Here is a 27,520-nt window from a genome sequence, read left to right as displayed (position 1 = left end):
TAAAAACTTCTCTAAAAAACTAAACCAAGATCATATGCATAAAATTTAAACCTTTCACATAAGCCAAGTAACGACACCAACTGGTGTAACATGCAATAAAAACCTAAGTAAACGATTCTGCTACAAAAGGTTTACTTGCTTCCATATTAACTTTCGGGTTTTCATAGACTTATCTGTAGAGTAGAAAAGAGTAATTTTAAAGAGTGTGAGATACATACGAGGGTTTTGTATTTTTACTGTAGAATCGGGATCTGGATGCTGTTTGTGGATCACCTGAGTACAGATCTGTTCTATAAGAATCTGCAAAAGTAAACAACAAGCTACATTAGCACAAGACATGGATGAGTCGCTACAGAGGAAGTCGCAGCACAGTCCTAAGCAAAGCTCAGTGAGTGCAGCTGGGTGTGGGCCTCGCCTGTAGTCCCAGCTCTAGGGACACTGAGGCAAGAGGACTGCCAAGACTGGACAGCCAGCCCTGAAGACAGACAGAGCTAGACCTGAAACAGCCTGAGCTTCAGAACAAGATGCTGTCTCAAAAATGAAACTTATAATATAAACCTATAATTTCAATGCTAAGTTGTCCAAACACATAAATGCCTTTAATACCATAATGATATTTTTACTTCTACTTCATTATAAAATGATAATATCATTAGAAAATGAATACCAAAGTCAACACAATGAATAAACACAAAATAAGGATAACAAGATTACTTAGTAATTCATAATTAATAAACTTCTAAAATGCAGCCATATTACCTTTATGTAAATAATTTAAAAGTGGTACATTTTAAAAGACATGATCTCATTTTACTTAACTACCAGCCGTTATACAGTCACCTAAATATACACCATAATACTACATATACCTTAACTTCATTCTTACCTCAAACAGAACATTATACATGGTCATTGTGATTAGATTTGTCTGAAGCATAAGTCTCTCAGCTAGCAGCGAGAACAATCCATGCCCAAGCATGACTTCAGCTTTTCTCCTAAAATAACACCAAAGAAATCACAAGATATAGTTGTGGGGTTCACAACTACATAAAGGGAACACAAGTGTATTTTTTATTTGTTTGGTTAGTTGGTTGGTTGGTTGGTTGGTTAGTTTAGTTTGGTTTGGTTTTTTTTCTGTGTGATTATAAATTCCAACTCAATTACTATCACAGTTTTCAACCCAGAACTTTCAAAGCTAACCACAATATAAGCAATAGCTAAAGCTCAAGATGGGCTATGTAACAGCAGAGCGAAACCTGAACTAAATTCTTCAGAGCATTATCAGGTATTAAGTTCCCCACTAGGGTCTATGGCTTTCTTAGCCATATATCTCTAGTTTAGTTTACAGTCCATGTGGGTTTCTTCCTATGTAGCCCAAACTATCTGCCAGCACTGGGCTACGCACTACTCGGGACAGTTATCTAAGGCACATAGATGAATCGGAATCACAATGTGGAGAGAGAAAAAAAGAAATGTACATAATTTAAGAAACTGAACACTCTAGAAATATGTGCATTAAAATTAACAGTCCAGTCATAAACTTTCAAACTACAAATCATGTACTTTAATTCTACTCTGTGGTCAGCAAACTTTTTTCTATATAGTAAATACTTAAGATCTTGTGAACCATTTGGTCTCTGTCACATCTCACCATTGCCTTTCTACAATGAAATCGGTCACAGGTATGAAAATAATGTGTCTGTGATATAACAAACTTCACATGCAGGTGGCACCTGGGGTCAGGAAGACTTCCGTTTACCACAACCAGTTTGTTCTGCCTCCAAACTCTAAAGTTCTGTAATAAACTGTGAAGTAGCAACAGATAGAATGTGACGGCTGTTACATCTAGATCACTAGATCAAGGCAAATGACACAGGTATACACAGGGTGATTCAGTTCACCAAAATTAAGCCTTCCACACATTCACAAAAATTCTCATAAAAACCCAACACATTAGTAATTTAAGTAATTTTCATATCAGAATTGGAATTATCTTGTCCGGTTTTATCTTTAAAATGTGCAATAATGGCATTAAGCTCATAAGGCGAATAATGAATTAAACTAAGTAATTAGCACCACCACCACAAAAGTAACTAAAGGACCAACAAAGCAGAAACATGACTCCAAAGCTTAAGTAAATAATAGCCAGCAGATGACTTTAGACCTCATGAGCACTCACTTTGGCGCCAGATGCTTTAAAAAGTATCCCAGTGCCTTGAGTGCCTGCACTCGGATTCCTTCGCTCTTCGATGCCAGAAGTTTATAGATAACACTGGAGAAATAAAAATTACAATTTTCAAGGTTAACATCATCACAAACTTATTTCAAGTAACATATAAGTAAATTTACTATATACATTTCTGACATCTAAAATTCACTTATTTCAGTCTATAGTTCCTTTTAGTGAAAACAAATCAGAATTTACTAAACATTCCAAAACACCCACGTAGTTCTCAAGGCACATTCATGTATGCTAATCTGCTGTATAAACCTGGCTGAAAACACTGTTTAAACTTAAGAATAATTATTATCACCATGAGAAACAATGGAATGGACCAGTAATACGTGATCATCAGACAAGACATATAAGTAATACATTTTAGTTTTTTTTAAATTAATTGATTATTAAGTGTGGTGGCTCATGCCTACAACCCCAGTACTTAGGAAGCTGAGGCCGAGGATTACCATGTAGTTTGGGCTACATAGGAAGAAACCCACATGGACTGTAAACTAAACTAGAGATATATGGCTAAGAAAGCCATAGGCCCTAGTGGGGAACTTAATACTTAAGTTGACATAGCGTCAAACTGCCCTTGAAATACCTATGCTCATACCAATAGACAGTGCCTCTCTTTGCAGTGAATGGTTGTAAATGCAATGACTCATGGCTGCCCAGGATGCTGAGAATAAGTGACTTAGAATATACACAAGATGTTTACATCACACACTCAAAAGTTTCAGGGAACATTACAGAAGAGGGCAGAAAAACCTTCACAGTTGGAAGACAGGAAGAAGGGTTAGAAAATGCCTTCTTCTGGGTCTGACACTGATACTGCAATCTTGAAACCACCACATCAGGTTCCTTTACAGGCCTAGGCCCCTACAAGACACTGTCAACAATCAGTTATGGATGGGTAAGGGCTTATGGGGCCCCAACCCTCCCTGCTAAACTACTGGCTACTGAAAAGTTCTGGGAGAGAGATAGTCACTCTCTTCAGGTTATACCCAATTGTGAACCCAACCAAAATCCAATACATAGTTGCACACCTATGGTTACAGAGATGGCCCAGTAAGTTTCAAAACAAAACAAAAAGATATGAATGTAGAAACAGAATTTTTTAGGGTAGACAAAGGAATGGGAGATGAGAGTAATTAAAATGAATTTTATACAAGCACAAAAATGTCAGACATTTAAATAATAAAATATATAATGAAACAAGAAAAAATTTAATAAAAATGTTTTATTAATTAAATAATTCCAAATGTAAAATAGACTTAAAACCACAACTAAAAAGATAAATTTTACAATACATTCTTTTTTTTTTTTTTTTTTAAATTTATTTATTTATTTTATATATGTGAGTACAATGTAGCTGTCTTCAGACACCAGAAGTGGGCATCAGATCTCATTACAGATGGCTGTGAGCCACCATGTGGTTGTTGGGATTGAACTCAGGACCTCTGGAAGAGCAGCCAGTGCTCTTTTTTTTTTTTTTTAAAGATTTTATTTATTTATTTATTATATGTAAGTACACTGTCGCTGTCTTCAGACACTCCAGAAGAGGGAGTCAGATTTCGTTATGGATGGTTGTGAGCCACCATGTGGTTGCTGGGATTTGAACTCTGGACCTTCGGAAGAGCTGTCGGGTGCTCTTACCCACTGAGCCATCTCACCAGCCCTACAATACATTCTTAAAACTAATATTAATTTAATCTTAAAAGAACTCTGAAGGCATTCCAATATATGAATAAAGTATGAATAAATAGTCAAAGTAAAATTTAAATTGTTTATTATAGTATTCTTTTCTATATTAATATTTATAACAAAGACAAAAACTACAATTTTATGATTACTTAAAAATTAAGATAGGGCCAAACTGATGGAACATACCTTTAATTCCAGCACCCAAGAGACAAGGGCAGAAGGACCACAATGAATTTAAGATCAGTCTAATCTACCCTATCTAAAGAATTTAAAAAAAAAAAAAGGCACCATCTTTCTAGGTAAACTTCTGCAATTAACAATATATATTCATACAAGGGTGTGAGAGGGGACAGGGAGGGGGAAAGGGGAACAGGACTGGAGCCCTGAGGGCCAGCAGAAAGGACAGAAACAGGCAACCTTGGGAGACCGGAGGTGGGGGGCCCTCCAGAATGTACCAGAGCCCTGGGAGGTGAGAGACTCTCAGGACTCAAAGGGAGGGACCTTAGATGAAATGCCCTACAGTAGGGAGAGGGAACTTGTAGAGCCCACCTCCAGTAGAAGACAGGGCATCAAGTGGAGGGATGGAGTTGCCATCCCACAGTCAAAAACTCTGATGCAGAATTGTTCCTTTATGAAAGAACAGCAGGGACAAAAATGTAGAAGAGACTGAGGGAAAGGAAGTGCAGTTACAGGCCCAAATTGGGATCCAGCTCAAGGGTAGGATCCAATACCTGACACTATTACTGATGCTATGGTGTGTTTTAGACAGGAGCCTCTCATGGCTGTCCTCTGAGCGGCCCAACAAGCAGCTGAGTCAGATGCAGATACTTATGCTCAACCAATGGACAGAAGCCAGGGACCTCTGTGGTTGAATTAGGGAAAGGCTGGAAGAAGCTGAGGAGGAGGGTGATTCCATAGGAAGACCAGCAGTCTCAACTATCCTGGACCCCTGAGATCTCTCAGACACTGAGCCACCAACCAGGCAGCATGCACTAGCTGGTCCGAGGTCCCTGTCATATAGACAGCAGAGAACTGCCTGGTCTGGCCTCAGTGAGAGAAGCACCTAACCCTCAAGAGACTTAAGGCCCCAGGCAGTGAGGAAGACCTGGCGGGGTAGGGGTTGGGAGTTGTGGGAGGGACAGGTTCATAGAGACAGGGGACGGTGGGTGGGATGAGGAACTGTCAGAGGGTGGACCAGGTGGGGAATAACAACTGGACTGTAAAAAAAGATTAAAGATAATTTTAAATTAATAATAATAATAATAATAATAATAAATAATATATTCATAAAGAACAGAACTTAAGACTCATTCACAAAAAAAATCATGAAATAATCTCAATTTTAATAAAATCTTAAATTATTTCCTTCTATAAACCTAGAATCAAATAATATCTCATACTTAAGAATCTAGTATTTCCAAAGTAATGCTCTATATTAAATATAACTAGAACTCTCCAAATGTTGACTCTTACCGCAGCCCATTCCTTTGGTCAAAAGCCGGAATCATGGAGTTAGGATGCTCCGCCATCAACGCAACAAGCAGCTGTAGGACATCCATTAGATTGTCGTCCTAGAGTTATTTTAGAAAATTAAAAGTAAAATGAGGAAAAATCAACTTTAAATAAACAAGGAACCAAATCTACAATATACCAGTTTTGAAAATAATAGTGTTCTTTTAACATTTTAATTATAAGTAAAATATTCACTTACAATTACACTTTAAATATACAGTTCAAAGTACATACCAAAAGTAGCCAGAGATTTTTTAACCAGAGACGTAAAATGGCTTTCATGTTACAGTGTAAAACAAGATGGCTGCAGCATGCTCTACGGACACGTGCAGCTGACATAACTCAACGGTTTTGTAGTCGACTCACAACTAGCACCTCACAGGGATCTTATGCTCTTGTGGCCTTCATAGGCACACACAAATCATAGATATACATGTCAGCAAAACATATATACACATAGATAGATAGATGATAGATAATAGTTTAAAGATAAAAATTATCTGAACCCATTTAATTTTTTTCCCATTTAATTTCCAAGTAAGTAATTTTAAACTATTACAAATGTGACTGGTTTAACAAAATATGCAATGTAAAAATATGCATACAAAAATTAATAAGAGAGAAATGTTATGGATTTAAATCCAATCATTTTTAGCGACTTTCTAGTCTCCTTTTCTCATTGTTATACTAGTTCATAGCAGTTTGCTTTAGTGTACTTTATAAACTAAATAAAATCTAGTTTTAGCAACTTCTGAAAATCTTTCAAGAAACAGGGACATACTGTTACATTAAAATGAGGATTCATTAGCATTAAATAGACATTTACACTCCACAACAGTGATACAATTAGTAAGAATTTCCTTGATGCTTTTACTTTTTTTAAAAATTCCTAATGCAGATTAAAAAACTGAAATCCACAAATCAGACATTCAATTATTACCTCATGCATAGTCAGCAGGTAGTTAAGAATGGCCTGTAGCTCATCTTCCTTCACTCCAGAGTCCTTCAGAAACATAATACATATACCTTAGCCTTTCACATAAAAATCACTTTTAAGATCAGAAACCATACATACATTTAGTCAAGTACATCAGCTGCTAGAAATCTAAAAATAACACAAAAATCTAAATTTAAAATAAAATTTTGAGGAAGCACAAAGGACATACAATATGAAGACTATACAGAAATCAAAGGGCAGGTCTCTTGCCAAACCTAATGTGACAGCTAATGGGTGCCACAGCTTAAAGAACACGGAATAAGATGAAAGGAAAATCTGCATGAGCCAGTAATCCTAGCACCTAGGATGCAAAGCAGGAGAATCAGTAATTCAAACCATCCTGAAACTACACAGTGAGTTCAAGCCCAGCCTAGACTATATGAGACTGTCTTAAAAGAGAAAAAGAAAAGAGAAAGGAAAGGAAAAAAAAAGGATATTGGCAAAAAAACAAACAAACAAAAACACTAAAGTACAGACACAATATTTTATTCTTTTCTTTTGTCTCTTTTAAGATAAAATCTCATATAGCTGGGGAAGAAGGGTGGAGAAATGGAGAAGGAGTTGTTCGAAAGGGGGGCTGGGAGGAGAGGGGGCTGGATATTGAGCTGTAAAGTGAATAAATTAATTAAATCCAAAGTGGTATTTCTAAAATCAAAATATTCTTTTTAAAAATAATAAATTTTGCCAGGCAGTGGTGGTGCATGCCTTTAATCCCAGCACTTGGGAGGCAGAGGCAGGAGGATTTCTGAGTTCGAGGCCAGCCTGGTCTACAGAGTGAGTTCCAGGACAGCCAGGGCTACACGGAAAAACCAAAAATAAAAAAATAAAATAAAATAATTTTACTTATATTAAAAAAGCATAAAAACTGATAATTTCTAAAGGCTTATGATAAAACTTTGTGGTATATTTATACAAAAATTCTGTTTCTCCAAGACTTAATGCCAGATACCAGGACCCTGCAAATGAAAGCCTGGTTAGGTGCCTTGTTGGCTACTACTGTAGCACATGGGCAAGAACAGAACCTAGTGTTAAACAGGGAATCTAAATGTTTGCCAAATGAAAAGACAAATACTCTTGAATTCTCGTGGAAATTTATATAATATGTATTTAAATTTCCAAACTCCAATTTTGCAGTAATTTATATATACCCAAGAGTAACAAGAATGAAAAACAGAGTATTAAAAAAAAAAATCTCACAACAGTTTCTGTCTTTTTTTGATTGGTTGGTTGGGGATTTGGGGTGGGTTTTTTTGGGTTTTTTTTTTTTTCTTTTCTTTTCTTTTTCAAAGTTTCTGTCTTATTTTACTGGCAAAGAATAAGCAAGCAGAGACCATATTTTATATAAAATTATCAGGTATAACATGCATGGGGTAGGGGAAGAAACAAACTTACCTTCATCACTAACTGCTTAATGAACATCAGTAAGAATGCTCGCAGAGAAAGTATTTCTTTCTGATTGGGTCTTGGTCCATCTTTAAAGACATACACAATTAGTATTTCAAGGATCTCAAAGCTAACTAAGATACAAAGTTTTCATTTCAAGAGCTTTTCCATTTGCGTAAGAGAAGCATAGAGCTGAGCACTAAGACACAATCTTTTAAACTCAGCACTCAGAAACAGAAGCAGGATCTCTGAGTTTGAAGCCAGCTGGTCAACAGGCTACCAAAAGTTGCATGGTGAGACCCTATCTCAAAACACACACACACACACACACACACACACACACACACACACGACAATCTTCTACAGAGTGACTTCCTCTTTTCTGCCTGTTGAAAGACAAGCATTCGTTCTCATATTAAACTGTATATGCAACACTTCAAAAACACAAAATAGAATCTATCGCCTGACACGGCCTTTGGATTCCTGCATACATAAGGCTTGAGAGCAGGATAGGGACTGGCTAGGAAGAGCCAGGTCAGCAGGGATGGAGGGAAAAAGAGATGCTGACGGCGAGTGAGTATGATTACAATACATGGTATACATATAAAATGTTGGCAAATAGTTTTTTAAAAGTTCACACTTCAAAGGGGTGAAAGAATTTTAAAAACAAGTATATGGTGATAAAAATTATACTTGATAATAGTATTATATTTTGTTCTGTAGCGCTTATTACTAAGATAACAGAAATTTACCAAAAACATAAAAATTAAAGAAAAATCTAATCTTTGGGCGGTAAAATGTTATTATGTGGATTGGCTATGAAACAACTTTTTCTACAATTTTCCCTTTTAAGCGCTTACAGAAAGAATTCTTTACCAGACAAGACTATTAATGAACAAGAGAAACATTCTGCTGACTACCTCTGACATCTCCAGTACTTGGGAAAGTCCTTGGTCACACATGGCTCACATTAAGTCAATTTTCATGTCTCAAGAATCTAATTCCAAAGTCCAAAACCTCTGAAACCAAATAACTATTGTTCCAAGACCTCAAGTTAGAGATCTGTTTGCCTCATAAATTCAACAGTTTCCCTCACTAATCACTATTTACAGCTAGTGCCCAGACCACCAAAGCACAAGACCACCATGACCTTGAACAGATCAATTAAAATAGGAAGAAAATTGTGTAAAATGTGTTCCACATGATAATTCCTAGACAAATAACAAGCTAAACAGACAAGAGCCACAAAGTGTGTCCAGCTCCCTTAGAGGACCTGTGAGACTCCTGAAGTCACTAGTTACTTATAAAATGAAGATCAGGACATGAAACTAGCAACCAACTTGTATATGAAAGCCCTACACCACCATGAAACCTACATCAGAAAGCTCTGGCCTAGATCTGCAAGTGACACATGCTTGTAGGCTTAAACACACGGTAAGAGTTGTGTTTGCAGCTTTATCGCTGGTGATGCATTATTCTCAGAGAATGAAGAGCTTACTCTGAAGGTAAAGTAGCATGAAATAGCATCAAAGTTTAAGACCTACTTTTATAAGTCACTGAAGTCAAAACCTTTAACAACAGTGGAAAGACATGGTTCTCTGGCTCCTGAGCATTTACTTCTAACTTGAAGCAACAGTCTTTAAATGCTATCAAACAGGATAGACAGTCTCACATCAGACGTGTTAGGCACCTCCAAGTGTGTTCCATCAGCACAGTAACTGCCACAGAGGCAAGCACAGAATCAATCTGAGCCAAAGAGCAACCCAGAGACCAGAAGAGACTTGAAAATACCTGCTACAGGGAGCTGCTCTTCACAGTTAGGAGGACTGAACGCATAATGGCTGCCAGTACTACAAGGAAGGGAATTCCTGAAAACATCCTGAAAACATGGAAGAGCTAGCCCATGTGGAGACAAGTGTGGCACTGTGAGCATCTGAACACCTGCACCAGCTGCACCGGAGACCACCACTTATATCAGCTCATCAGCTTCCTCTCAACACAAGCCAGTTGGATCTAGGCTTTACAAAACTTGGAAACTTTTACTTGGACCTTTCATGAACTTTCCACATGTTCAGAGAATATTACCCTTACAATACTATTCCCTTCCCTGATTATGAAAGCAAATGAAATTTTAGAATTTCATTGCATCTTTATTATAAACAAAACCTCCATTTCTATGAAACCTCCATCGCCACAAAGCATCATTTTCAATGATTCTCACTCGGGGCTAGCTCAGCACCAATACCAGTAAGCAACTAATTTGTTTTTCTCAGAGGAATCTGGCCTCATCATATTCTCTTATCAAACAACTCATTTAAAAACAGTCACATTCTTCTACGACAATAATACAAGGTTGGCAACAGCAATTTATAACAAACTAATAAATTTTTCTCAACCAGGGGCTGTAGAAATGGTTCTAAGGTTAAGAGCACTTGATCAGAGGATCCAGATTTGACACAGTAGCTTACAACCTTCTACTCCACTTCCAAGGGATCTGATACCCTCTTCTGGCCTCTGAGGGCACCAGCCACATATGTAATACACAGATATATGTGCAGGCAAAACCCTTAATCACATAAATTAAAATGAAACACATTGTACTGTTGGTTTCTTTTATATCTTGATTTTTTTTTTATATATCCATGTGAACAACATAGCATGCAGAGAGCAGAATTATACCTAATCCTTTGGGGGTGATACCACTTCGGTCCTGAGGATTCACTGCCCAGTAGTAGTACTTGAGCGTGTGCATGATGAGCAGCACTGTTCCAACTCTCCGAATAGTGTTATAGATGTTGACCGTCCCAATGAACTCAGTGGATAGATAAGTATAAAGCATCAACTGAACCTACAACACCAAAAGGAAGAACACAGGCAAAGAAGCTCATTGGTACCCATCTCGTAGGCAACTATATTTGGACTATATTTATTCCAAACAGTAAGATGCTGAGCCTGATGAAATCATATCAGACATCAAAACACACAAGCATACATACATACTCCTTATAAAGTAAATATCCCCAAATATATCACTTTTTGTTATATTAGCCCATGAAAATAATTCACTTATCCACATTTAGCAGCCACCAATGTTTCATTAGCATCTGTATCTTTATAATAAATGTTATACTTTAAGCAACTGTTTTTGTGTGCTTTTCTTGATCAATGGGTGGGTAGATTTGTTTGTTTGTTTGTTTGTTTGTTTGTTTGTTTGTTTGTGACAGGATCTCACTATGTAACCCTGGCTGATCTAGAACTCAGTATATAGACCAGGTTGGCCTCAAACTCAAAGGAACTCACCTGCCTCTGTCTCCAGGATGCTGGAATTTAAGAACTAATAGTAAATGCCACCATGCCTGGCCTTAAATAATTGATCTGTACATAGAGATGCTTTCTGTATTTTACAGAGCAGTAGAAGCTGGGAGAGGGGAGGTGACTTACTTGTTGGATAAAGTAAGTGGCGAGTGAATGTGAGGAACTCCATTTAATCCCCAGAACCGATCGATATAAAGCCACACACGGTAGCATATGTCTGTAGCCTCAACACTCCTTCACGGAGATGGAGATGGGAGGCACAGATAAGAGAACCCTCAGACACTTGAAAGCCAGCAGGCATGGGTGGTGGTAAACAAGAGATCCTGTCTCAAAGAATGTGAAGGATAAGAAGAGCATGTCCTCTAAGTGCCACATGGGTCCCATAGCACATGGACACCCCATTCTCACATGAACATGCATACACAGATATTTTTCAAAAGGCTGATATGGCTAAAAATACTATATACATAAAATGTACATGTCTATGTCACATAGAAGCTCTTGTTGTATATAAGAAAACAAGAGTGTAAGTGCTACCTCACCACAGCACATTTCATCTCCATACAGTTCCCATGACATCATGACTCTAGACCTCAGCAGCAGCTACACTTACAGCAACAGAAAATCAGGGCGGCTACTCCTCCTCTACTCTCACGCCGCGAGCATGAACTGCTCATTTTCTGCCTAGTGGGTATGTATGTATGTGTGTACACACACAGAGCATACACAATCTCCCCTTAGACTGAATTACTTCCATGCGTTTGCCGCTGCACATTTACATTACCTTCCTGGACACTGGGTATTTTCATTTTCAACCCTGTGCTGAGACTTGTTGTTGCTTGGGAATTTTTCTAAACAAACAAGTATTAAGTACATACCTCTTAGATGCCCTATAAATAACCAATTTAACATTTAACTAGTAATCAGAATAGTAGATATGTTTCTTAAAAAAAAAAAAAAAAAACCAATGGCGCTTAACTGGATTAAACCAGGGTTTAGAATACAATTGGAGTATAGAAAAAAAGTTTTCAGGTAATTTGTTGCATCAAAATGTTTTTGATATATTTACTGCTGTTAAAATGGGTAGCCCCAACCTATCTGTCACTGAAGCAATACAATACTTCTTATAACATACTTCAAGTTCTTAAGTACTTTATTTCAAGTCAAAAATATTTACATGTACCTATATACTTAGCACTGGATTGAGGATTATAATGACACACATGCCATCCCTCATACTAAAATGCAGTTAAGGAGATAAAAATTACACACAAAAAAACACTCAAGCCATAAAAGCAGACACTGAGCCATGACCAGGTCCACGTCAAGGCTGAGGACACTCGCACAACATGTGCAAAGCACTGGGCTCAATCACCAGCACCTTAAGGACACACAACAAAGGGTAAGGCAGTGTCTCAGGATGTTAAACACAGTGACTTCAGGGCAGAGAGGGTTAGATACAGAACGGTTAGATACAGAGTATCTGTAGGGAGACCCTCATCAATCAAGAAGCATGAGGCAAGGCTTTGAAGGCAGAAGTAGCAGTGCAAGCAGACAAAAGGAAAGGAAATTTCCAACAAGAAAAATAGTGGTTAAAGGGAGCAATCATTTTCCAAACCTACCTGTGCATTAAAAGAGCTAGAAAACATTTTTTTTTAAACATTATGAAGCCTTAGTCATACTCCACACTAATATGGACAGAGTAGGATTCTGCTGTTACTTTTTTGTGTTTAAAAACTTACCCCAACTGATTCAGAGAGCATCCAAAACTGGGGAACCACTCTAGTGATTCCTTATGGTACCTGCTAACTTACTGAGGAAATTTGAATTTCTACATTACAAAACATAGAACTAACAGAAAGGCTTGAAGCTAGCTTTGAGATTACCTTACTCTGAAATTAACAGAAAACTAAAGTCTGAAAGAGACTAAGAAAGGTTATGATGAGGATGTCATGTTTGGACCATACAGGAAGACCAGTGTGGTGATGCGAACCTGTAATCCCAGAACTTGGGAGACAAAGGCAAAAGAATCCTAGCCTGAGACGGGCAGGCTACAAAGTGAGAACTAGGTCAGCCAGGACTTACAGAGCTAGACTCTGTCTCAAAAACAACAACGACAAACTATACAAGATTCCTTAAATAAATTAATAAATTGAATAAAAGGTAGACAAAATCAGATAATTTTAAAATGATATGACAGGGAAAATATAATGGATTTAATAGCAATATACATTGATAAATGAGAGTAAAGACCTCTATGTTAATTAGCAACAAACCTTCCTCCTCTTATCCACTCACCATACAGTCTAATCACACCGATGCAGCAACTATCTTTGTCACTATGTCTAATATCCATGAGTGCAAGAATCAAGCCTGTCTTGCTCACCACTCTACCCATACTGCCCAGAACGAAGTAGTTATTCCACAAATATTCTCTGAGTAAACAAAAGACCACTGCAGACCAGAAAATTGATAGTTCCTTCAAGGTCATTATAAGATTACCTCTGAGCAGATCTAAGGTAAATGAAACTGTGAGACTCCAAGGAGCTCCTCACTCCCTTCCCAAAACAAAGGTTGGATCATACATCTACAGCTCCAACTTCAGGACTACAGGAGGGTTCACACTGACTCTACAGCAGCCCACACAGCGCTGTAGCCTAGTGTAACACGCACTGCACTGTGCTCTTTAAAAAAGCTTGCTCTCACCCTGCAAGCTGCATGCCCTGCCAGTCAAACAATCCAGATCTGTCCTTTGCTATAAATGTGTTTATGATAAACTAAGAGCAAATAAAATTCTTTATGTATATACCAAACAAACAGCTGACTGAGAATGTTAATTTAACATCAACGCAATTACAAATTCTAAAAAGGTAATTAAGGAAATTTAGTTAAAAGTGTAAAAAAATAAATTGTGAAAATATTAGGAACATGGAGAAGTCATGTAATTAAATTTAAAGTAAAAAACACTCCTCTCCATCTAGATATGTAATAAGACGCTTTCTGACAACTTCAAAAGAGACACAAAGCCTTACAAATATGCTGGCTAGTAAGACAAAAAAAATGTCTAGTAAAAGAGTTTTAAAGTAACTTGAAACAATCTTTGAAAGAAATAAGACTGAGGGTCATAGAAGAGAAAGAGGTCAAATTTAACCTGGAGATAAAAAGCTACAACCTCCAGCTGCCTCCTCTGATTATTTCCAAATGGCAATCACAGTCGGCAGCTGTGTTTCTCTTTACCATTTGAAAAGACTGGCTCAAAATAAGATATTATGACCCCAGAAGAGAAAGTCTGCAGACATTTTTTTCCTGACAATTAGAGTAAGTATGTGCTATAATAGACACAGTGAGTGGGCAAAGGGGGAGGGGAAATGGTAACAGGGGTTAAAATAACACCATTTCTAAGAAAAATTGTAAATACAGATGAACATAATTATACAACTTGGTAAAACTTTATTTCAAATTAACTTAATATTAATACTAAGTTTTTAGGACAACTAATAGATCAGAGTTTGTTAAAGATTTTGTTCACAAACTCTGTTGTAAATTTGTTTATGTTCACATAGGAATAAGTAGTTTGTTGTCAAAGCACTACAAAATTACTTGGCAAACATGTGAGAATTTTCTGTTTTTTAATATTAATATTAACATTTAATGAGGCCACTATATTATGCCTTCAATGAAATGTGGTATTTCAGCTCTGGTTGTAAAATGAAACCCGAGTTCATCACCATCCTGGCTGAAGTGAAGTACGCACAGAAGAGGCAGACAACAGCAACAGGAAATGATGCGATGAAATGGAGAGAGGGAAGAGAGGGAGAAGCAATGTGTGTGTGCACGAGTGTGTGTGCATCATGCTAGTGTGTGTGCACGCATGTGTGTGCGCATTTACAAAAGAACAGAGCTATAGAACTATAGATTCTACAAAAGATGGAGTGGAACTGCTCTTGGATTTATACTTAGCAAGCAAAGGCCCTCTCAACTAAAACTTTATTTAACACAGAAAAATGAAACCAAAGCTCTGTTTTATATATATATATATATACATATATATATATATATACACACACACATATATATATTCATTCAGATATATACATATATATATATAGAGAGAGAGAGAGAGGAGAGGGGGAGAGAGAGAGGTAGGGAGAGAGAAAGAGAGAGAGAGAGAGAGAGAAACATTTTCCTAAAAAGCATGCTTATTCAAAACTGGCTCTCCACTGAAACTTTGCTAATCAATATATAGAAGGAGAAAAGAAAACTCTAACGATGGCCACTGTTCTCAAACACAAACACTTAACAGAGTGGAAGGAGATCTGCTCGCATCACCTTGGCTGGAGTGTGGATCCATACAGCAGGGTTAAGAAGAATGTGATCACACAGCTGTTTCAGGAGGGGCATCCCATTCTGCAGATTGCTCAAATACTTTGAAAACGCAAGGCAAAGTTCAAGTACTGCTCTGCTGACGTGGGATTTGGAAGACTGTGGGGGGTGCCGGGAGGAAAGTAGTTTAAAGGTTATTACTAATTCAAAGGAAGGTAAGTAAATTACAAGCTGTCAACACCAAAAAAGAACTTGTCTACAAACTATGCTCAAAGTTAAAGATGGCATGAAGCTCACTGCCACACTTCCTTAACAGAGGACAGAAAGCAAGGTAAAACAAAATCTACAGTTTCACTTAAGTAATTTTCTATAAGCAAAGTAGACATTCTTGTAGACAGCATTTCTTAACCACATAGAAAAACAATTACATGATCTGCACATCAATATTAAGAATAAAAAAATAATTCGTACTTTACCTTTTCAAGGCTATAACCTATTACCAAAAAGCCCTTACAAGCAAGCATCTGCTCCTGCATAGCAATTGAGTTCTTCAGCAACTCCATGATAAAGGCCAGCAAGGTTGTACTAGAACAAGACAAAATGCAATGGTTTGAGAAAGGATATTCCACAAGAAAATATTAGATTCAACATATATAGCCTTCCATTTATCTTAATCAAAATTTCTGTTTCAGGGCAGGAATGTAGCTCAACTGAAGAATGCTTACCCAGCACATGTGAGGTCCTGGGTTCAACCCCCCAAAAACACTTAAAGGCAAGTCCTACTAAAACCATCGCCAAGATTATTTCAGAACAAAATACTTATTGTAGGATAAAGAGTCACTCTTTCACATATTTTATCACGAACATTAGTAACTTAGAAACAATACGACAAACATGCACTGCATAGAAAAAAAGTAAACATCTGAATATTTGGAAATAAGTAATAAATATATCTGTAAGAAAAGTATTACAATCTTAATGAATATAGATTTATAAAGAGATATGGGGATGGGGGGCTGGAGAGACAGCTCAGCAGTTAAAAGCACTGACTGCTCTTCCAGAGGTCCTGAGTTCAATTCACAACAACCACATGGTGGCTCTCAACATCTGTAATGGGATCCGATGCCCTCTTCTGGTGTGTCTGAAGACAGCGACAGTGTACTCACATACATAAAATAAATAATTTTTTTAAGAATTTATTTTAAAAGAAAAACAAACAAACAAACAAAAATACCAACTCCTAAGGGCGCACTGTTATGCCCAGAGATCAGTGCAACCACTCAGCACTCACCAGCGAAGTCTCTAATACACAGGACTAGAAACTGTGCAGAGAATGACAGACTTGGTAGCACTCAGCTCTAAGTGAAATGTCTTTATCAAACCCCGTCCCTCAAGGCTCAAGGACCTATGTAGAAGGGGAGGAGGATAGCTCCAAGGAAACAGTGTCAGCTGGCATGACAGGGATGATGAATGTATGAACTCACAGAGACTACATAGCAACATGCACAAGACCAACACAAATTCAAACCAGAAAAAAATCCCAGCATAGACAGGAAGTGGACACAAATACCCACCATAAATCAAGAAGTTGTTTGCAACTGATAGCTGCTGGGAAAGGTAACAGCGTGTCACTAAGCAACTCAGTTAAACTCCAGCAGACCCAGGACACAGTAGTTGGCCAGAATAAAACACATATTCATTCATTCATTCATTCATTCATTCATTCTCTCTCTCTCTAACACATATTCATTTATTCATTCTCTCTGTCTCTCTGTCTCTCTCTCTCTCTCTCTCTTTCTCTCTCTCTCTCTCTCTGTGTGTGTGTGTGTGTGTGTGTGTGTGTGTGTGTGTGTATGTATGTACTTTTTGTTTTGTTTTAGTTTGATTTGGTATGCTTGGTATTTTTCTATTTTATTAAGGTTTTGTTTGTTTTCATTAATTTTTTTTTGTTTCTGTGTTTTTTAAGAGAGAGTGAGAGAGAGAGGGAGGGAGGGACGCTGGGCAGTGGTAGTGCACGCCTTTAATCCCAGCACTTGGGAGGCAGAGGCAGGCGAGTTTCTGAGTTTGAGGACAGCCTGGTCTACAGAGTGAGTTCCAGAACAGCCAGGGCTACACAGAGAAACCCAGTCTCAAAAAACAAAACAACAACAACAAAAAAGAGTGTTTTTAAAAAGGAGAAAGAGAGAGAGAGAGAGAGAGAGAGAGAGAGAGAACATGAAGTTGGGCGAGTAGAGAGGTGGAAAATATCTGAAGAGAATTGGAGATGAGTAATAAGTATAATTGAGATGCATCCTATGGGGGAAAGAATCAAATAAAAAGGAAAAATAAACATTACTCTCAAATTGTGAAATTTTCAAAGAATAAAGGTATTATTTAAAAAGAAAAACAGAATGGATATAACAAAACAATCAAGCATATTAATTTTTAAGAGTTAGGGATTACAAAAGAAAGAAATAAAACAGAGCAAACAGAATATGATTTAAATTATCAAAACAAGCAGGGCTACGAACTGGACTAAGAAGTTTGTTCCTAGCCAGGCATGGTGGTGCATACTTATAATCCCGGTAAATGAGAGGCCACGGCAGGAGAATTTCTAAGAGTTGAAGGTGTACAGAGTGAGACCCTGTTTCCAAAACCAAAAGAGAGAATAAAGAAGTGGTTTATGCCTTCTTCCTACAGGAAACTCGTGATTCTTCCGTCTTGAATTTAAAAGTGAACAGGAGATACAACATTCTCCACCACCCACAATATTTAGAGAAGCCCAAAAGGAAGGGAAAAAATAGGATTAGCTGCCACCTCCTTATCAGGGACTCTTAGGAAAGACAACAGATACAGCAAGACTGGCAGTCACCCTCATCCTTGACAGCAGCGCTATGCTACCCACTGAAGAGCCTGAAAAGATGGGAGAAAGAAAAGAAAGAAAAACTAATCCATGCCAAAGCAATCACCAACATTTAGTAAGCTTATTACTATGCCAAGAATAATTTAAGTATTTTAAAGCACAGTCAACAAACCAGGTGCAGTAGAGCAAACCTTTAATCCCAACTATTTAACAACAGACAGGAGCTCAGCCTGTTACCCCAGGCAGACATCCATTCTCCTGCCACTGCTTTTCCCACATTCACTGAATCTGCAGATCATGAACCATACAGACCTACAGATCTAGAACCACGCAACCCAAGGCTATCCATCAGAGGCCTAGCATACTAGGACTATCAAGGTTAATCTCCCTCATAATACCTACTGAAAACAGAACATCCAGCGACCAAACCCATCGTGATGGCTAAAGGTCCTTCAAAGAACACAATCAACAAAAGCCAGGGCAAAAGGAAACCTTCAGAACATAGCAACCCTTTTACCGCAATCCAAGATATCCTAACATAACTAAAGCTCAAGAAAATGACCATTGTACAATCCGCTCTTAAAGGGGCCAGCAGCTTCTCAGCTTCTACGGTGAGGAGGCTGATCACTAGAAAATCTGTAACTGTGATTATTGCTTCAGCAGGTGACAGGGTGTTCCTCCCTTGAAATTACAGCTAGAAAAAGTAAGAAAATGTTGTCTAGTCTAAATAAGTAAATGTGTGGCCACATCATGTTTCTTTAAATGTATAAATAGTTTCTGCATAACTTGGTTATAGATTATTGGCATATAAGTTATTGGGTATGATTAAAAATTAGTAATGTTGGTAACAAAGTTGGCTTAAATCTGGTACCTCAGGGTTGGAGTAATTCTAGACAACAACACATGGTATGAGCAAACCCAGTAAAACAAGTCTCTAAAGATACCTCTAAATTGGGATAATATTCTATGTAATTCCTGTCCTTGAAACCAGACTTATAAAAGATAGGATTTAAAATAATGCGGTATTAAAAGCTATACCATCATGCATTCATATATAAGGACTGGCAGCCTAACTTTATAACATGAAATTAATGCACTTGGTAATGATTTTAGAGAAAATGGGTTGTTTACACTGTTAAAAAATTGGTTTTAATTTCCAGAATTACAGTATCTTCATAAAATAAAAAAGAGGGAATTATGGCCCTGCATACCACAAATTTATTTAAATCTTTAAAAATGTGGGTGTCAAGGAAGTCTCTGCTGAGTGTCTCTGCCATCCTACAACTCAGCATACTTATGCCTAAGTGGAATGAAAGGATCCTATGACAGGCATGGACCTGACCCTGTACTTATATGGGGAGGAAGGCATGTTTGTGGTTTTTCACTGGAAGAAAATGGGGCACAGAGGTTGCCAGAAAGACTGGTGTGACAAGTGGAACAATCCCTCCTTCATGCTGACTCCCTTACTGATGATGATGATGGTTCCTGAACATAGTAAAGTTTACTGGGCCTTTGTTCCTGACCTACCACTGACACATCCAGCAGTGTGGTCCAGACCAGAGATTCACAAGCTTGGATCTCCCTGGACAGAGGAGCCAACTTATAATAAGACTATGATGTTCAATGCATTTGGTGATGGGATTTCTGTTTGCTTTATAAAGAACAGTATAGGTATATTTCTGTGTTTCCTTAAAATTGGAATCTTTCATTAATTGGTCATGTTAAAATTACATATTTGTCTCTCCTATAAATAAATAAATAAATAAATTTTTGAATCATTTTTGTAAAAAAAAAAAAAATAGACAGCAGGAAATCAGTAGGTTCAAGACCAGTAACACAGGAAGTCCACAAACCACAAATAAATTATTTAACTTAATAGAGTTGGCAAATGCTACATCTGATTCCTGCTCAAAAAAAAAAAATTAAAATAATTTCTGTTGCCTAAAAATAATCTGAAGAAAATGAATTCATCATCAGTTGGATACATAGGCCACAGAGCCAAGTCACATACAGAAGAATTTTGAAAAATAATGGAAAGTTCATTTAAATTTCTCAATAAATGAAATAAGATCACTGTATTATACATAATTTCACTGAACTATGCAGCCACACGCACTCTCATGTTCTACAATTTATCATAGAATTCATGTGTCTCTGCCTTTGCTACAACTCAACCCTCTAATACAGGATATAAAATATGTCAACATACAACCTAAGTTTTAAAGACAAAAATCCCCTTGCCTCCCATTAAAATTTTTAAATTTCAATTATACAAATGGATGACAAAAAACCTAAAATATAAAAACTTGTATCCTCATAATAAACCCCTGCCAATTTAAAATGTTTTATACACACACACATATATATATACATATATATATATATACATATATATATATATATATTCATGTTCTGTTTGTCTTGATCGGTTTTTCCTTTTTTGAGATAGTGTTTCTACATAGTCCTTACTGTCCCAGAACTCATTGTGTAGACCAGGCTGACCTAAACTCACAGTGATATGCCTGCCTCTGCCTACCAAGTATTGGCATTAAAGGCTGTCACTATGAGCAGCCAAAATACATACATTTTTAATAATGTATATATCACCATGTTAACTTTATTTGATAACATTTATTATGTTTTAGTTGATATTTTCAACTAATAAATCAGAATTACATTAACAATAATATAATATGTATAGTATTGTTCATAAGTTTCTCTAAAATATTGTTACTCTACAACAATGAGTGGCAAAAAAAACTAATCAGTTCAATAATCATGAAAACTCTCACGTAAAATGAAAACAGAAAGCCCCCAGGCATGGTGGTGTACAGCTGTAATCCTGGCTCAGAAAACTAAAGGAAAAAGACGGTGAACTACATGGTGAGTTGCAGGCTAGTGGGGTAAGGACCACACAGGAAAACGCTCTCTCAAAAACAACCATCAAAACAAGAAACCAAAAACACTCACCAGATAGTCAAGTCAACCTCATCAGATAAATATTGCTTGTAGTCCAGCTGGGCGAAGAGCGGAAACAGAACTTGTACTCCTCCTATGGAGTGCATGGCGCTCTGGATGGAATGTGTCAAAACTGCCTTTACATCCTTGAGGAACACAAAGCACAGCAAAGTTTTCAATGGTTTCTTTTCTAAAGCAATTAAAACTAAAATACAACAGAAAATACAGGAACACTACGATGTGGCACGCCGCATATTTAAGGGCATTTCACAAACACGCCGAAGTGATTCACTGACACTCCTGAGGCAGTACCTGGAGCATGAGTGCGTGTGGCGAGTGGACGAAGATGGAGGGGTTGTCCTTGGGAGACGACTCCAGGCACAGCTGGGCATCTGTGGCCCGCGGGTTGTACGTGAAGGCAATGGCACTGGACAGCTTGCCGTCATACAGTAACAGTTTATGGTGCTCAGCGAGGAAAAGGTCACTTTCTGCTTTAAATTTAAATGTGCCCTGTTAATTAAAAAAACAAAAAACAAGAAATAGTAAGATACACACAGCATAAGAAACTCTAACTACAAACGACCATAACATAAAATGTAACGCTACCAGGTAAGACATCCGACCCCTCAACACAATGTGAGTGGTTACCTCCATGATTTCCCCTCTTGCTTGTTGCATCATGCTAAGTTTAACTTATATTAACTTTCCTTAATCTCAGGATATTTTCCAAGGCTTCTGTGTCATTTGCTCTGACTTGCTGGTTGTTTAGGAGTGTGTTGTTTAATTTCCACAGTATACATCTTTCCAAGTTTTCTAATTTCCTTCTATCCTTCATAATAATATATCCAATGACTTCAATCTCCTTAAATTGCCAACATGTTTCGTAGCCCACCAGATGGTCTGACCTGAAGACTACTCCATGCACTCTCAAGAAGAACATGTATCATATGGGTGCTACACGGTGCTCTGTAGTTAAGTTCACCTGGTCTACATTGTTGCCCACATCCTCTGTTTCTTTGTTGACCTAAGTTAGTGTTTCTTCTACCTACAGTCAAAATAGATACTGAAGTTTCCTATTATTATTGTACTGCCATTTGTATGTTCCTTCAATGCTGCCAAAGATGATTTTATAGTCACACATCTAAAAGCAATGTTTTAATCAGTGAAAGACTATACACACAGGGCTGGAGAGATGGCTCAATCGTTGAGAGAGCACTGGCTGCTCTTACAGAGTCCCTGGGTTCAGTTCCCAATACCCACATGGTAACTCATAACCATGTGTAACTCCAGTTCCAGGGACTCCCACACCCTCACACAGATATGCATACAAGTAAAATACCAATAAATAATCATAAAATAATAAAATAAATAAATATATCATACTTTTAAAAGATAGAAAGACCTCATACACAATAGAATCACAGAGCTCAGTAACACAATAGCTGTTGTAGTTTATGTAAGCATACTTGAAGAATTGTAAAATCAGTTGCACAAACACTGTGAATGTAACAAAATTATGTGTATTTTGGCACAGTTTAAATTTTTAATAAAGGGCAAGGTGGTACATGCCTCTAATCACAGCACTTGGGAGGCAGAGGTAGTTATACCCCTGTGGGATGAGGCCCCTGCTGAGCTACTCAGGAGGACCCTGTCTCAAAAAACAAAACAAAAGTTAACCAAAAAAAGGGGGCTGGAGAGATGGCTCAGCAGGTAAGAGCACCCGACTGCTCTTCAGAAGGTCCTGAGTTCAAATCCCAGCAACCACATGGTGACTCACAACCATCCGTAATGAGATCTGACTCCCTCTGGTGTGTCTGAAGACAGCTACAGTGTACTTACATATAATAAATAAATAAATAAATAAATCTTTTTTTTAAAAAAGTTAACAAAAAAAAATCATAAAACAGCTGGGTGATGGTAGTGCACACCTTTAATCCCAGCACTCGGGAGGCAGAGGCAGGCAGATCTCTGAGAGTTCTACACAGCAAGTTCTAGGACAGTCAGGGCTACAAAGAGAAATCCTGTTTCAAAACAACAATAACTCATAAAACAATTAAACATGACATAATTACAAAGAAGTAGTTTTTCAATACTAATATATAAATAGCTTATAAATATGTTCTATATTAAAAATTATCAGAGCAATATAAATCAAAACAATAGTCAGCATACAGTTATAATGAGCACATAGTTATAGTGAGCACACAGTTATAGTAAACATAGACTTATAGTGAGCATAGACTTACAGTGAGTGCAGTTATAGTGAGCATACAGTTATAGTGAGTGCACAGTTATAGTGAGTGCACAGTTATAGTGAGCACACAGCTATAGTGAGTGCAGACATAGTGAGCACACAGTTATAGTGAGCGCACAGTTATAGTGAGTGCACAGTTATAGTGAGTACACAGCTATAGTGAGTGCAGACATAGTGAGCACACAGTTATAGTGAGCACACAGTTATAGTGAGAGCACAGTTATAGTACACACAGTTATAGTGAGCACACAGACATAGTGAGTGCACAGTTATAGTGAGCACAGCTTCATTGAGTGTAGAGCTATAGTGAGCATACAGTTATAGTGACTGCACAGTTATAGTGAGCATAGACTTACAGTGAGCACAGTTACAGTGAGTGCAGAGTTATGGTGAGCACACAGTTAGTGAGCACACAGAGATGGCTCTGTGGGTGTTAGTGCTTGCTGAGCAAGCCTGAGAACCTCAGTTTGGATCTCCAGCATGGTCACACTTGTACATATCACACAAGCACTATGGGGAGCAAAGACAAGGGACTGCTGGCTCCCAGCCTGACTCCAAGTTCAGTGCAAGGTGAAAAACCCAGTGTCACAGTGCTTAGACAAAGAATGGTGTGAGGACAGCAAATGGCCTTTACACATGTGTGCATATCACACACACAAACACACACACACACGTACACAACCAGTGAGAGATTATGTCATACTCACAAGGATAGCTCTGGCCAAAACACCTGATGATAACACAAATAGGAAAAGACATGGAGAAAAATGCCATAGACTACTATGGTAATATAAAATAGTGCAATCATTTTGGAAAATAACATGGAAATTTCTAAAATACGTAACCCTGTTACTGAGAACAAAAGATAATGGCATACATCCACAAATGTATATATTCATATCAATATTACTGATAACAACTCAAAGTGAAGGCAACACAGTTTTCCTGAGTGGGTAAGCAGAATTCAACAGACAGACGAGGGAGTAACCCTATATAAATGTAAAAGCCCTGGGTTCAGTCCCCACTTGGAGCAGGACAGAAGAGAAAGAAGAACATGAATTAACCAGAACCATGAATGAAAAGCTCAGAAGTGACAGTGCAAGGCTTAGATGACCTGAATGCGCCCCACAAACTAACACAAGCTGGAAGTCCATCCCATCTTCCCACTGTGAAGATCTGTAAAGTCCAGAAAAGGTGATTTCAACTGGGGTTTGGGAAAGTCAATACAGTGAGTTACCCAGCAGCAATTCTGGCAGCACTGTAAAGGGACAGAACCCCAGAAAGGAAGCACATCTGTATCCCATGGCTCTGGCCATGGATTCTCTGCTAAAACTCTGCAAGCAAGTATGCCGTCACCAGTAACAGGCCAGAGGCTTGCACCCCTAGAACATGAGCCAACTGTTCTTTTTATTCTAGTTACCCTATCAGAGGAATTTGACGACAGTAATGAAAAATGGACTAATAAACATGCAAACATAAGTATGCATAAAAAAATTACATGTCCTAGAAATAGTGAACACATAATAAATAGAAAATACACAAGCCTCATTTTTAATGTCCTTAAAAGATATGCAAATGAATCTGAAAAGAAATGATAGAGCTGATAATTGTAGAGCTACAAGGTTCATGCCTGTATCCCAGGACTAAGGAGGTGACAGGATTATACAAGCGTAGAGTTCTAGAGTAGTCTTGGCAACACTGCAAAACATTTCTCGAAAAGCTGTGTACTGCATATACACATAAATTTTAAATAGATGATAGGTGTGCAGAGACTGCTTCTACAATGTTTTTATGTTAATATAAAATATTTAGAAGTAAAATCTACAACAGAAAAAAGGAATATTCAAGACCATATTGAAAGGTTCTACACCAAACATTACACAACATGTCATTTATTAGTAATAAGAAAAATTATGTCAGGAATACAGGAGAACCTTAAAAATGCGCAGATAATACAAAAGAGAAAGAACAGTGTTTGTGGGAGAAAAAAAAAGGAACACTAGAGGACACTGATTGTCAACATTCATCCCAGCTATTTAAAAAATATACCTGATAGGTAATTTATTAGTAACTTAAATTTACTTTCCATGGTTCTGCTTGCTAATCATAGTTGGTCCCACCATAGATGTGTGCAGAGCATCACAATCATGAGAAAGCCTTCATGGCCTAACTAACTTCCAAGGCACCACTTAGCATCACTTCCTTGAGGGTTAAGCTTCAATGAATATTAGAGAAAAACATAATCAGACCACAGTACTTATGGGAGGGAAAAGTAAGCATTAGCTTACTTCACTAAAAAAACAAAAAACAAAAAAAGACAGGCCTGCCTGGAGGAATGGCTCAGCAGTTAAGAGCACTGCCTGCTCTTCCAGAGGTCCTGAGTTCAAATCCTGGCAACCACATGGTGGCTCACAACCATCTGTAATAGGATCTGATTCCCTTTTCTAGTGTGTCTGAAGAGAGCTACAGTTTACTCATACAAATAAATAAAATCTTTTTAAAAAAAGACAAATTAATTCAAAATGAACCACAAGCCAACAGAAAAATATTGAAACAATAAAACTAAGAAAAGAAAACAAGAAAATCTTTGTAATACTGTAGTCAAACATTTTTAAGGACACACACACACACCAAAAAAAAAAAACAGAAAAACTTGAAGTTATACTTAATAAAAATCAAATTGCTGAGGCAGGTATGGTGGCACACGCCTTTTATCCCACACTCAGGAAGCAGAGACAGACAAATCTCCAGTCCACAGAGTGAGTTCCAGGACAGTAAAGACTACATAGAGAAACCCTGTCTCAAAAAATAAATAAATAAAATAACAAAATTTCTATTCTTCAAAACCCATATTAAAGCCAGGCGGTGATGGTGCACGCCTTTAATCTCAGCACTCGGGAGGCAGAGGCAGGCGGATTTCTGAGTTCCAGGCCAGACTGGTCTACAGAGTGAGTTCCAGGGCAGCCAGGGCTACAGAGAAACCCTGTTTTGAAAAAAAGAAAAAAACAGAACCAAAAAACAAAACAAAACAAAACAAAACAAACAAAAAAAAAAAAAACAAAACCCATATTAAAAATAAAAACCAAGGTACAGAAGAGAAATTTATAAATCATACATCTGAGAAAAAATTATGTCCACAGTATTTATGGAACTCTTGAAACCTAGTAAGAAAATAAACCACACAAAAGAAATTGGTGTGGAAACACAAATAAATGGCCAATAAGCAGCAGAGAGGTCTTCAGTATCTCAGACCAGTAAGAGAATTACAACCACAGTGAGGCCAGCCATACTGATGTATAGCTATAACCCCTGAACTTGAGAGGTGGAGACAGGGTGGTCAGGAATTCAAGGCCAGCATCAACTATGCACCAAGTTCCAGGATGGCTTGGGACTACTTGGAACCCTATCTCAAAAGAACTGGGGGATGTGGGGAAGGCCATAAATGTTCCTCCAATGGGAACAATCCTATCTCTGAGTAAATATCCAAACAAAATGAATTAGCGATGTCAAAGAGACACTTGCACTTCCATGACAATCACACCATCACTCACAATTGCCGTGAGTACAAGCAGTGCTCGTTAAGAGATTAGAAACGGGCCAAGTGTAGTCACACTTGCCTTCCATCCTAGCACTACTGAGGCAGAGGTAGGAGGATCTCGGTGAGTTCTAAGTCAGTCTGGTTCCAGGACAGCCATGGCTGTGTCTCAGAGGGAGAGGCAGGGAGGAAAAAAAAAAAAAAAAAGATGGTACATCTATAGAATGAAATATTATTTAGCCATTAAAATAAATTAAACTCAGTCAGTTTGACAATGTGGATAAAAATGGAGAACATATATTAAGTAAAACAGCCCAAGGCACAGGCAGACAAATGCTTCTTGGTCCTCTTCATACTTAGATCTAAGACTGTCAGTCTCTTACAAGTTGAAAGTTGAATGATGGTCACCAGAGACAGGTGGTGGTGGAGAAAGAATGGTCAATGCGTACTACAGGTGAAAGAAAGAAGCTGTGGGT

General features: G+C 37.7%; 1 protein-coding gene across 9 annotated transcripts in view; it reads right to left on the bottom strand.

The window, feature by feature from the left end:
• Lrba (LPS-responsive beige-like anchor) overlaps positions 1–27,520 on the bottom strand; it is a 559,239-nt gene that overhangs the window by 456,694 nt on the left and 75,025 nt on the right. For all 9 annotated transcript variants that reach the window (XM_006502347.4, XM_006502349.4, XM_006502350.4 and 6 more), the window contains exons 10-20: positions 21,568–21,765; positions 21,268–21,401; positions 15,932–16,040; positions 15,462–15,614; positions 10,497–10,665; positions 7,827–7,906; positions 6,378–6,440; positions 5,399–5,496; positions 2,180–2,272; positions 887–995; positions 219–300 (exon numbers count right to left, since the gene is read on the bottom strand). In XM_006502347.4, coding sequence (XP_006502410.1) covers positions 219–300; positions 887–995; positions 2,180–2,272; positions 5,399–5,496; positions 6,378–6,440; positions 7,827–7,906; positions 10,497–10,665; positions 15,462–15,614; positions 15,932–16,040; positions 21,268–21,401; positions 21,568–21,765 — 1,288 coding nt within the window. The remainder of the gene's footprint in view (positions 1–218; positions 301–886; positions 996–2,179; positions 2,273–5,398; positions 5,497–6,377; positions 6,441–7,826; positions 7,907–10,496; positions 10,666–15,461; positions 15,615–15,931; positions 16,041–21,267; positions 21,402–21,567; positions 21,766–27,520) is intronic.

This window comes from Mus musculus, chromosome 3, assembly GCF_000001635.26.
Source record: "Mus musculus strain C57BL/6J chromosome 3, GRCm38.p6 C57BL/6J".
Taxonomy (NCBI): Eukaryota; Metazoa; Chordata; class Mammalia; order Rodentia; family Muridae; genus Mus; species Mus musculus.
The sequence above is the reverse complement of the archived record's forward strand: the minus strand, read 5'-3'. Positions and strand labels throughout refer to the sequence as shown.